This window comes from Poecilia latipinna, unplaced genomic scaffold (assembly GCF_001443285.1).
Source record: "Poecilia latipinna isolate Pla-1442-1.1 unplaced genomic scaffold, P_latipinna-1.0 Scaffold263, whole genome shotgun sequence".
Classification (NCBI taxonomy): Eukaryota; Metazoa; Chordata; class Actinopteri; order Cyprinodontiformes; family Poeciliidae; genus Poecilia; species Poecilia latipinna.
In genome coordinates this window covers 340,213-352,010 of record NW_015112879.1, presented here as the reverse complement: position 1 = coordinate 352,010, position 11,798 = coordinate 340,213, and the positions used below count along the sequence as shown (strand labels likewise).

The following is an 11,798-nucleotide window of genomic DNA, read 5'->3' as shown; positions in this document are numbered from 1 at the left end:
GAACCTTTATCTGGTTCCTATGTCCTTGAATTAAAAGGTTCGTTAGGAACCTTTATCTGGGAAAGAAAGAATACATGTGTGATTTCTCTGTTCCGCTATTTGTTCTGTAATCAAGTAGATTATCAAACTGTGTGAATAGATACAGCTGTAAGTTGTGTTCTGTTTGAGGCTCTTTCTCCTGATTGCGATCAGTGAGCAGAGACTTTGAACCTTGTAGAGCCTTTGAATAAATACTGATGAAAAATATATTCTTTCTCTGGTTCTTGAAACAGTTGTCCCTCACTCTTTGTTATAGGAAAATTTCCACAACAGATGATAAGAGTTGCACCATTTAATTTCCATTTCGGATAAAATATTTCAGCGTATTTCTGAAGTGGTAAAAATCTTACTTTTGTCTCAGCTTTTAGAGCCAATTTGACATCTCTGTTCGTTAGGATGCAAATTGAATCATCAGACTGGTATATAAACATAGCTGGATATCCTTATCATAATGGAAATTTATCCCATGGAGCAAAAAGATTTCTAAAAGTATTGGCCTAAGAACTGAGCCCTGTGGAACTCCATGAACACAGAACGATCTATCATTACCACTAATGACTCTGCAAGTGAAAATATTTTACTGTCACTTTCATCAGTGCTGTTTCTGTTTGATGAGCACAAAGTGCATTACAGTGCAGTACCTCCAGAACCAAATAACAAAAGTTAAGAAAAATTGCATAAAATTAAATATTTCTATGTCCCTGAATTAAAAGCAGTGTTTCTATGGCATAGCCACATTTTCACTAAAGATTGTGACAAAAAATAACTATTTTTGTGCCATAAGAAATATTTTTTTTTTAGTAAACTTTGATGTAAACTGTGCCTCTAACACTCTGGGAACATCAGAAACCTCCCCCATGAAGAACCATATCTGCTCCATTTATTGTGTACAGCAAGTTCCATTTCATCAATATGCATTCATATACATTTATTTTTAAATCAAAGTCCATACAGGGTTCGTCAATATCAGACATAATTGACGTGAAGCAGCGACAGCGATGATGATTGTGATGAGATGACAGGAAGGAAAGCCCAACAACAGACACCAAGTGGATTTAATGACATATGCCAAACGTTAAAACTGCATATCGTGATTAGATCTGCCCAGTGTGCCAAATACTATCGGCTCATCTGAATTTAATCGATCACAGAAAGTAACTGCTAATAAAATGAATATGGATGTGAATCAGAATGCATGAACTGGTTGTGAGAAGTTTATCCTGCTGAGTTTAGGCAGAGACTGACGGAACAGGAAAGTCTCCTTTCTTGGACATCTCCTGATCGATGGGGGCCGGCTTAACGAACTTAATGATTTCTGTCAGACCTGGCAGGTGGACAATAAAAAAGAAAGAAATGAAGTCACTCACGAACTGCGTCCAGAACAGAGACATGATCTGGGTGACCAGATGATGCCCAGTCTTACCAGGAGGCATGAACTCCCTGAGCTTCTCTGGAACGACGATGCCTTCGTCCGTCTGGTAGTTCTCAAGGATGGCGCACATGACACGTGTCGTTGCGCACATTGTCGCATTTAACATGTGCACAAACTCTGCCTGCAAGAAAAAAGAGCAAGACGAGTGTTCAGCACTTTGGTCTGCCTGGAAGAAGCTCAACTGCTCAAAGTGCTAGTGTCACAAGGAAGCATTCATAACATAACTTACTGAGCTTAACTTAAAAATATCAGATGGTCTAAAAAATGTGAAGTAAAAATTCTACATGTCTAAAATAAATCAGGACTACAAGTATAGAATCAGCTGGTTTTAATGAAAACTAATAAAAACCTGGTAGCTAAATGATTGTCTTGATGGAGGAAGTTGTGACCACCCACATTCTGGTTGTCATTTATGTCAAAACAGTTTAAGAAAGTAAATGTCAAAACTTATGGAAATTCTTATAAATTAATTTATCCTCATCTGTTGGCTGCTAATGGAGAAAAAGCAGTTAGCTTCTCCTCATTTTAAAACATAAGCTTTATGTATGGCGCCATATTTAAATAGATACATGATGATAATATGGTTGGATTAATATGACATCTTAGACCAGCGCCGTTGATCTAAACTATAGACTGATGTAGAATGTTTAAAAAAGACACACATGAAAGAAAGAACAAAACAAAAAAGGAGCAAAATACAAAGAAAGGACAAACGAAAGAAAAAAAAGAAAAAAAGACAAACAGAAGGAAAAACAAGGAAAGGGACACAAAGAAGTAAAAAAAAGAAAAAACGAAGGAAAATGAAGGAGAAAAAAAGCATAAAAAGGAAGGAAAAGACAGAGGGAAGGAGGAAAATAAGGAAGTAAAAGAGGGAGTATACTAGAAGGGAGGAAATTAGATCAGGAAAAACAAACTATTCTCCTTAATCATGTTTTCTTTCTCCATATTTATCCAGATCTGCACAGACAGCAACTTTAACTGATTTAACAGAAGTTGTGCCTTTTTTCTAAATAATTCTTTTCCACGATCTGTCAATCACGTCTTTTACATTCCAATAGAATAACACCCAGAGTTTTTTTCTAGATTACTTATAAACTAATTGAACATATTTGCAACAAGAGATATTATTGCTCTTCTTTGATACCCAGAAGGATCTCGGTAATTTAACATTGTTATAAAACTTGAAGGAAAACCTAAAAAAAAAGGCTATTTATGTGAAACAATCCAATCCATGTGTGCTGTGCTGAACCCGAGCACTCACCTTATCCATCATCTTTTTGGTCTGTCCGTAGCGGATGCGGAGCCGCCTGGCCTGGTAGTCTGTGCAGTTGGAGCAGGAGACCAGCTCTCTGAAGGCCCCCGATCCGGGGAACCAGGCCTCCAGGTCCAGCTTCTTACTGGCCGCGTGGTTCAGGGCCCCTGCAAGGACGACAACCGTGAAGTAGACACTTCATGAAGCCGACGCGTCAGTTCCAGGCTCTGACCGTCGGAGACCTTACCGGAGACGATGTTGACGATGCGGTAAGGAATTCCCAGCGACTGGTAGAACTCCTCTGCTGTTCCGATCATCTCGTCAAACATCTCCCACGACTTTCCATCGTGAGGGGAGGAGTAGACGAACTGCTCTATCTGCGGCAGACACACCAGAATCAGTCAGAGCTGTTATTTCAGATGACGTTTGCATCTACATCGACGTAGAACATGATTTTTACACCACTGCTCGCTAGAGATGTGGTGTAAAAGAGGCCACACTTTGGACACCCTTGGTTTACACTCTCTTTTCCTCTCAGTCATATAATTTAAACAGAATCTCTAGATGGTCTCAATGGGGAAAAAGTACTTTCTGAATTGAATCATTGCCCCAAAAATCAGAACTGCCAGAAACTTAAAGATTTGTATTTCTGTCATTGACCTTTTCGAACTGGTGCACCCTGAAGATGCCGCGGGTGTCCCTTCCGTGGGAGCCCACTTCCTGCCTGAAGCAGGTGGAGAAGCCGGCGTAGCGGATGGGCAGGTCCTCAGGCTTCAGCCACTCTTCCCTCAGGAAGGCGGCGATTGGCTGCTCCGAGGTGGCGATGAGGTACTTCTCATCGATGGAGCGGTCGTCTGATTTCTCGCTGCTCTTACCGATCACCTGGAGGAAAGGTGGGATGGGAGGCAGGAAGTCAACGATGATTACAACAGATTTAAGATGCATTGTGATTTCACTGTTGGATTACGTGGGCAAAAAAATGCAGAATTTGTTGCTTTTGTCCTGCTGTTGGAAGAAAGTCAGGCAAAAATACTTTAAATATACAAGATTAAATAGACTTACCAAGACAAAACTTAAGATCTGTATAGCCAAATTATTTTTTTAAGAGAATCTAAGACACTTTAACCTTCGGATTGTGTTAGTTTTCTCTTACCATCAATGGTGTTTAGCACCTCATACTTAAAAACAAAACAATATTACTCAAAATGATTTTATATTTGGAGAAAACCTGGTTGGTTTTGGTTACTCTTGGTTACTTTATTAATCTTCATTTTCTATCAAAATGCATTTTAAGGCCTTAATTTGTGTTACATGAGGACTTACGGCCTTAATTTAAGAGTTCTGTTGAATATCTGACTGATTTAATGACGAAAAGGAGTCGGGTGGATTTTTAGATGAACTTTAGTGAATTAAGAATGAACAAATCATACGTACTAATGCATGACAGAGAGTCGGAAATCAGCTAAGAAAACATAAATAAGTGCGGCTGTTAGAAAAAGAATTGTCATCACTATGGAAATGGAGTCCGCTTTGCCATAGGCCACAAATAGTCCACTTTCTAACCAGATACTAACTATAAAATGACAACTAAATCTATGAAACAATTGCAACTAAAATAGTTATATTCAATTATAATATCCCAAATAATAAGTCCTAAGCAAATTCTAGTTAAATCAAACAAATTCTCAACAAGTTCTTAAGAATGCAGACATCTTGAGAAACTAATATTAAAACCTAACAAAAATCACAGTTATTTAAAAAGCTAGCTGGTGATAATGTCCTGATTTATGTAGAAAATGCAGTTATTAGTTATGGCCACTAGAGGGCACCACTGCAACTGCAGTGCACTGATTAAATTTATCTCCCTACCGGTCCATTTTTCGTTTAATTTCTCAGATGTTTGAATTTTAAACAGTTTATTTAATCCCCCATTAAGAACAGCCTGCAGGACAGAGTCTCTACTGAAACAAACAGACTACAGAATTCAGTTGAGATTCACAAACCTTATAAAGTTCCTCGTCAAACTGGCTGAGCTGGGCCACTTCCTGCATCACCTCTTTCCTCATGAAGAACGGCGTGTACAGCATGGTGTAGTTCTTGCTGTGGAGGATTCTTAAGGCGTAGTTGATCAGAGCCTGCTCCAGGAACACCAGGGGCCCCTGGGAGCAAAACAGGAGAACAAAACGTTAGCGGCCACTTCCAGAACGTACATGTGAAGGATTAAAACTTTGGTCAGAAATGTTCTTCTTCGTGAGTTATGTCTGCACAGTTGGGGCCGCAACATTTTTATTGTAGAGGAGGAACAGAGCAATCCTGTCTTGGTACACACAGAGAAGCTCACCTTTAGAAAGTAACCTCTGCTCCCAGCCACAACGGCTCCTCTCTCTCCGTCAAAGCCGTCGATCATGACCACCAGGTCAACGTGAGAGTACTTCTTCTGGACGCTGCAGTCGCCCCAGGTACGCTCCACCTTGTTGTCTGCATCCTGATGGAAGAGTTCAAAATCACCAAGTGTTCAGCTAATGTTCCTATCCATCTATTACATTGTGTCCAATCGAAAATTAACAGTGAGGTTATAGCAGTGATGCTCTGACTGAAATTAGACAACTTTCAGCCTGATGGGCAGTGACTTAGGAAGTTGGAAGTTTAAAAACCATACTATCTTTTAATGCGTACCGAAACTCTTCAGTAGCTGGAAATGGCTACTCTTCAGAGAAGAGTTTACGCTGACTTCATGCCTCCCATGAAGTCAGCGTAAGGAATCTATGTCAGCTAAAGTCTCTCTCCTGTTACAAGACAGAGAGAGCAGGAGAGTCAGCAGATAACAGGAAGGCTAAGCATATCACAGCCAAGTTGTGTTTAATCTTTTATCTGAATTTGGAAATATTGACAGTTTTTTTTTATTTCAGTCAAGAAAAGGTAAGTTAAGGTAAGGATCTCCATTCTCCAGAGAGATTTACTGTTGACAGTAAATCAGTGTATGTTACCTGTAAACAGATACTGATTTGCTGTTTTCAGTCAATCAGTATGTGATGTACTGTAAACTTCCTCTTATGATGTTTTCAGTACACTACCCATTAACCCTTTGGACACCTTGGCTCACATCCTGTCTTACTGCTTTTTTCACTCTCATTAACTCAGTGAGATTAAAGGTTAATTCTCTGAAACTTGGCCAGGATTGTTTAATGTTCTTTTTAAACTTTCTTTGTCCCTTTGACTGTAAGGTATGTGGAACAATATATATATGCACTTTGTGTACACTTCAAGACCCATCTTGGTCTTGAAGTGTGGTTATAGCTCCCATTATAACCACATATTTTCAATGGACACTTATCCTACCATTTAAAAATCATTTTCCCATTAAAACCAAACTAATCTAAGCTTCTGTCTTCAATATATAATAAATAATTGTTTTTGTGGTGAACTCTCCTAATATTACCACAGGCCCTGCCCCTTTATTTCATCAAGATTCAATGGTTAAATGGTTCTATTACTTTCCAAAATCAAAATTCATGGCAATAAAAAGACTGAACACCACAAAAATAGTTTTGGTGTGTTGGCAACTAAAGGAGTGATGTGGATACGATTGAGAAAATGCACACTATAAGGCGCACCTTCAATGAATGGCCCATTTTAAAACTTTTTTCATAAATAAGGCGCATAGAACAGACGCGACAGTTAGGGCTGCTACCGGTTCCTTATTGAACCTATACGGGACGCGATTTGTTACGTACTCTACACATGTGGATGTGTAATAATAAAGAAAAGGTCCCCGAGTACTTTATATAGTAGGCTGCCCCAGTCATTGTTTCACTCACGGTGTTGGTGTTGGTGTTGCGATATTGTGCCCAACTGCTTTCTGGGTAACACAGACCAACCGCCGCCGCAGTCTCTGTCTCTCTTCCCCCGCCCCCTTCCCGGCTCTAAATGTATAGGGGCTGGTCCCTTGGTAACCCTAGCCGAAGCACCCCGATGAATGTCTAAAGCCACTTTGTTGACATAAAGAATGTCAACAAAACAGTCCGACTCCGGTCGGCAAGGAGAGCTTTGCGCGACTGGGCCGGGGCGTGGCCGGACGATGGTCCCCCTTCTCCGTTCGTGCACAGCATGTTGGTGGAGAACGTGGTGCTAAATGACCTGCAGATGACCTGATTCTAGACGGTCGGTAGGTAGATAGGTCAGTCAAACTTTATTAACAAACCAGCGTTCTGACAACTATCCCAGCATGCAGCGCGTGCTTCTTCTTCTACGGGCGAAAATGAAGTCGGCGGCTACTTACTGTAGTTGCTAGACCTGTTGTGGCTCAATATTGGTCCATATATTGTATAAGGCGCACTGTTGGCTTTTGAGGCAATTGAAGGTTTTTAGGTGCGTCTTATAGTGCGGAAAATACAGTAATTTATCTGGAAGTATGTGTGTGTGCGTCTGTGATTTGAAGACTCAAAATCAAGTAGCCTTTGTTTATGTTTTCTCCATCACAGGAAAGGCTGATGTGTGCCGTAGCATGTTTATGCAGGCGCATCTGAAAGTCAAAGTTAAAGTTGGCTTTGTTTATGTGTCTTTATGAAGAGAAAGAGGCCTCTGTCCTATTGGATGAGTGGAACAGCCTGTGGATGCAGGTGTATCTTCTGTAAAGCTTGTTGCAGCATTTTCTAGTTGACAATTATTTCAATAATTGATTCATCACGGTTAATCATTTCAGCCAGTTTAGAATATCTTCTTATTTTGCTCATCCAGTTCTATCAAGCCAGTGACCCACTCATAATGTTGCTGCATGTTGAAGGGCCTCTTACTGCATTTTCTTTAAATTGGCAGGCATCTTTTCCCCACTTTGTTTTGTTGGTACCATCATGTGCTAAATCATGAATATAGATGAGAATGATGAACCTGCAGATTTAAACACTATTTTTACTAGATCCATTTGGTGTGATCCACTGCCTACCTCGTCATTGCTGACCGGTACAGACGGATGCAGGAGGTTGCCGATCTCCCTCAGATACTCGAACCTCTCAGCCTCCAGCTTCATCCTCTCCCGGTCAGTTTTCTCCACTGCCTCGTCCACAAGCAAATACACCTTTTTGATCTGTGTTAATGTCAGCACCTGACCAAAGAAGGAGAGTCAAAAAAAGAAACGTAAGAAAGAGAGCGAAAAAAGAGAGGAGAACATGCACAGATGTGTCCATAACACCCACAGATAGCGTTTCAGCTGTTAGGTCCTCCAGGTTCTGGGCTTCCTCTGGTACAGACTCATCGTCTCCTACTGGTTCCTTTTTCTGCAATGACAGAATTATGATTGAAAATCTCCATTCAACATTAAAAGCAGAAGAGAGAAAAAAAGTGTTTTCTGTTGTTTTGCCTCTAATCCAAAAGTCTTTTCAGTTCTGTGGGTCGACTCCTGTTTTCATACGAGCAATCGCACAAAACTTGAAATATTTTGTGATGTTTTACCACAGTGAAATCAACTAAAGTTTGCCGTTTTAGCCCGGAAAACTTTGGGGAAAACCAAAGTGTGTGAATACTTTAGCAAGGAACCGCATTTAGTTCTGCATTATCCATACCTTCATCTTCTCCCCGATGCTCTTGCTGCAGAGGTTCTTGGCTTTGTTCAGGTTGTCTGCAGTGAAGCGGCCTGTCAGAGGTTACATCAGTCAGTGCATTGTGGAAAAATCTGTAATCTATAAAATCTTTCATGATATTAGTAAGAATTTTTTAAATATTACATTTGGAATTTTGTTATTTTATGCATAAATATCAGTGTTATGCTGAACCAAAATGAAAGAGTCAGTAACTGCTCTGCTAATGTTAGTTGTCATGACTCAAACAGCACCGGTGTTTTTCGCACTTACATTTTCTCCACTCCGTGTCAGCGGCCACCAGTTTATCCACCAACGCAACGTCCTTAAACCTCTTCCTCTGAGTTTCGCGAATGATTTCAGGATCACCGCCTTTGTCGGTCCGAAACAAGTCCAAGTCGAGCACCATGTTTCCACGTTGCCTGCCTGTCAAAGAGAGAGACTGAATGAAGCAGCACCAGAGAGCCAGCTGCTAACCGGGTTGCCAGATCCGACAGGTGTTTCCGCATTACCACGCCGTCACGTAAGTTGCGCTTCTCAACATTGTCTTATGGGTATGGCGCAAAGTTAGTGCTTTCAGGTGCACAAGGTGCTGAATAAAGATTTTGAAAAATGATCACCAAAGTCAAATTGCAATTTTCACAAACAACATCCTTGCGCATGTTTAGATGATTTTCTGACGTGTTTTTAATTGTATGAATTATTAGGGTTTATTTTATTTACTACCAGACCAGCTTTTAAAATGGTTTCAACCTGAAAGTACTTCAAACTTCCAGACATTGGCATCTAGAACAACTATTCATAGAAAATTGTATGAGTAAAAATAACTTTTAATTTTCTTGGGTCTATTAAAGCACTTTTGAATTTAAAGAAAAAACTAAATTTCAGCTTTTGATAAGTGATGCATATTTATTTGTAAGATTATTCAACTGGAACATATTTGAATAACTCTTCACAGCCTCCTCCTTTAACTTTTTTTTTAATCAATACTAAAACCGAACTGAATCTTTGCCACAGACAGCATCAATATCTGAGTGGAGTTTTCATCGATAACGTTCAGATGTACAGTACGGACAGTTTGTTGACATCAAAAAAATTTTTAGCCCACATTTCTAAAAGAAACAGATTTTCTTAAGCAGAAATTTGGCAAGTTATATAAAATGTTCCATCATATCCAGTTACCTTTCTTCACATTTTAGGACTAGTGATCATTCAGAAGAGATACTGACAATAAAGGATAAGAGGAAGAAGTTATGCATATTTGCTAAAAAAAAATAAATAAATAAAAAATAAAAATAATAATAATACATAAAAATGTCATAATAGTTGCTTATACTTTGCATTCCTAATCTTTCATTTCGCTTCCAAGAATATGTAGAGTAATCAGGGGTGGAAATTAAAAATAAATTTCCACCAGCCACCGTGGCTGGAGGAGAACATTTTACCCCACTGGTACAAGCAAATGACATACGTCACAATGAGTATGAAAACCAATTCACCAGTTTACCGTACTTACTAATTTAACACAAAGCATGGACACCTTAACAGAAGTTTATAAGTTAATTTGAAGTAATTACTAACAGCAAACTTTAACTACACAACCATAATATTCTTGCAATCATTTAGTTTGAGACATTTTTCTTTATGGGCTTACGCGCTTTTAGCTTTTGCTGTCGTAGTTTTTCTGTCCCACCTCGTCTCCGATCCGCTGACTTTTCTCTCACCTGAAATGTCACTATTTATAACCTCGGTGGAGAGGGGCAGGCATAGGAAGACTGAGGGATTTCATTGGATAAGCCTAATGTCCGTCAATAAAATCAACCAATGGGCTGTCGCCGTCGATAAAAATTATATTTGACGTTTTTTTTTTTTTTTGTTTTTTTGTTAAATTACAGCTTTGTCCGTCCCATATACACTATGTGCATCAGTCTGTAGTCCATTCAGCCACTCCTACCCTGGACAGGAGTTTAAACTGAATGCAGCTTCTTTTTTTCTGTTCAAATTGTCAACCCGCCACAGTGGCGAGTGCGTTGTTCCAATTTACACGCCATTTCATACTTTTACCTGCATTTGGCCAGTGGCGGGTGCTAATTCTTTGCGTGTGTGTGTGTCAGAAAACTGACTGCGATTGTGGTCAAATTTCGTCATTTAATAAAACCATTTAAGGGTGTTATTCACCAACTATTCACTAAGACCTACCTTATTTGATGAGTTGTTTAGAGGTATTTCCAGGCACATCTTGCGGTGTACGAGCAAACCCGAATGCACCACGGAGTCAAATACGCTGTCAGCTCCAGGTCAGAAAGACGCATTTAGGTGAGAGTCCATGAGATGATATTCAGAAAGGATTTTCCTATTGATTTGCATAGGCAATTTTATATAGTGGCGAAGTTGGTAGCGCTGTTGCCTTGCTGCAAGAAGGTTCTGGGTTCGATTCCTGGCCCGGGGTCTTAATGCATGGAGTTTGCATGTTCTCCCTGTGCATGCGTGGGTTTTCTCCGGGTACTTTTCTCCGGTTTCCTCCCACAGTCCAAAAACATGACTGTCAGGCTAATTGGCCTCTCTAAATTCTCCCTAGGTGTGTGCGTGTGTCTTTGTGTTGCACTGCGACAGACTGCCGACCTGTCCAGGGTGACCCCCCTCTCACCCGGAACGTTAGCTGGAGATAGGCACCAGCAACCCTCCCGACCCCATTAGGGACAAGGGTGTAAGAAAATGGATGGATATATATATATATGCATATATTGATTTATAGTATAGATGTATACTGTACACACACATTTACATTTTTGCCCCCCCAGAGATAACCCTGCCCCCCCCCTGGACTCCCAACTTTAATAGTCTAGTTCCGCCTCTGGTCTGTGCAGGGCCACAGTTCCTTGCAGTACTTGAAAACAGCCGCCATGTATTTAGACATGTCTTCTCCCCGGGCCTTGGCCCGTCCCACCTCCTCACCGATAAGTTGGACNTAAGTCTGGTTTAGACGGCAAGATTTAAGAATTGTCGGCCGATTCTCCAAACCTCTGTGACCACAGAGCTGATAAAGGTACAACAGGTTCAATTGGTTCATGTGTCCAAGGCAGGAGCAACAAACCACAGGAACCTATTCCAGTCACAAACATCCCGATTCCTAAAGAAAATCCAGTAAAACCCCCAACATAGCATAGGGGAATTTAGAATAACCAAACACGGAGTCATCCACTGCCTACCTCGTCATTGCTGACCGGTACAGACGGATGCAGGAGGTTGCCGATCTCCCTCAGATACTCAAACCTCTCCGCCTCCAGCTTCATCCTCTCCCGGTCAGTTTTCTCCACTGCCTCGTCCACAAGCAAACGCACCTTTTTGATCTGTGTTACTGTTAGTGCCTGACCCAAGAAGGAGAGTCAAAAAAAAAAAAAAGAAAAGTAAGAAAGAGAGCGAAAAAAGAGAGGAGAACATGCACAGATGTGTCCATAACACCCACAGATAGCGTTTCAGCTGTTAGGTCCTCCAGGTTCTG

At 40.5% G+C, this 11,798-nt stretch overlaps 1 protein-coding gene across 1 annotated transcript; it reads right to left on the bottom strand.

Moving 5' to 3' along the window:
• Window positions 1-1,268: 1,268 nt before the first annotated feature.
• On the bottom strand, window positions 1,269-10,010 carry sars1 (seryl-tRNA synthetase 1). The gene is made up of 12 exons (XM_015033306.1): window positions 9,951-10,010; window positions 8,570-8,722; window positions 8,282-8,352; window positions 7,916-7,996; window positions 7,666-7,824; window positions 5,065-5,208; window positions 4,727-4,882; window positions 3,384-3,605; window positions 2,971-3,100; window positions 2,733-2,890; window positions 1,463-1,592; window positions 1,269-1,363 (listed from the first exon to the last, which is right to left on the bottom strand). Exons 2-12 carry the CDS (start codon window positions 8,703-8,705, stop codon window positions 1,269-1,271), a joined length of 1,482 nt encoding a protein of 493 aa, XP_014888792.1. The 5' UTR covers window positions 8,706-8,722; window positions 9,951-10,010.
• Window positions 10,011-11,798: the final 1,788 nt, after the last annotated feature.

What these genes read in the sequence shown, in the direction of transcription:
- sars1 (XM_015033306.1), bottom strand. Translation starts at nt 8,705, where the DNA reads ATGGTGCTCGACTTGGACTTGTTTCGGACCGACAAAGGCGGTGATCCT. An exon ending in TTGACGAGGAACTTTATAAG is followed by an intron (nt 3,606 to 4,726) that starts GTTTGTGAATCT and finishes CCTTTCCTCCAG; the next exon opens with GTGATCGGTAAGAGCAGCGA. An exon ending in GGGTGCACCAGTTCGAAAAG is followed by an intron (nt 3,101 to 3,383) that starts GTCAATGACAGA and finishes TGTCTGCCGCAG; the next exon opens with ATAGAGCAGTTCGTCTACTC.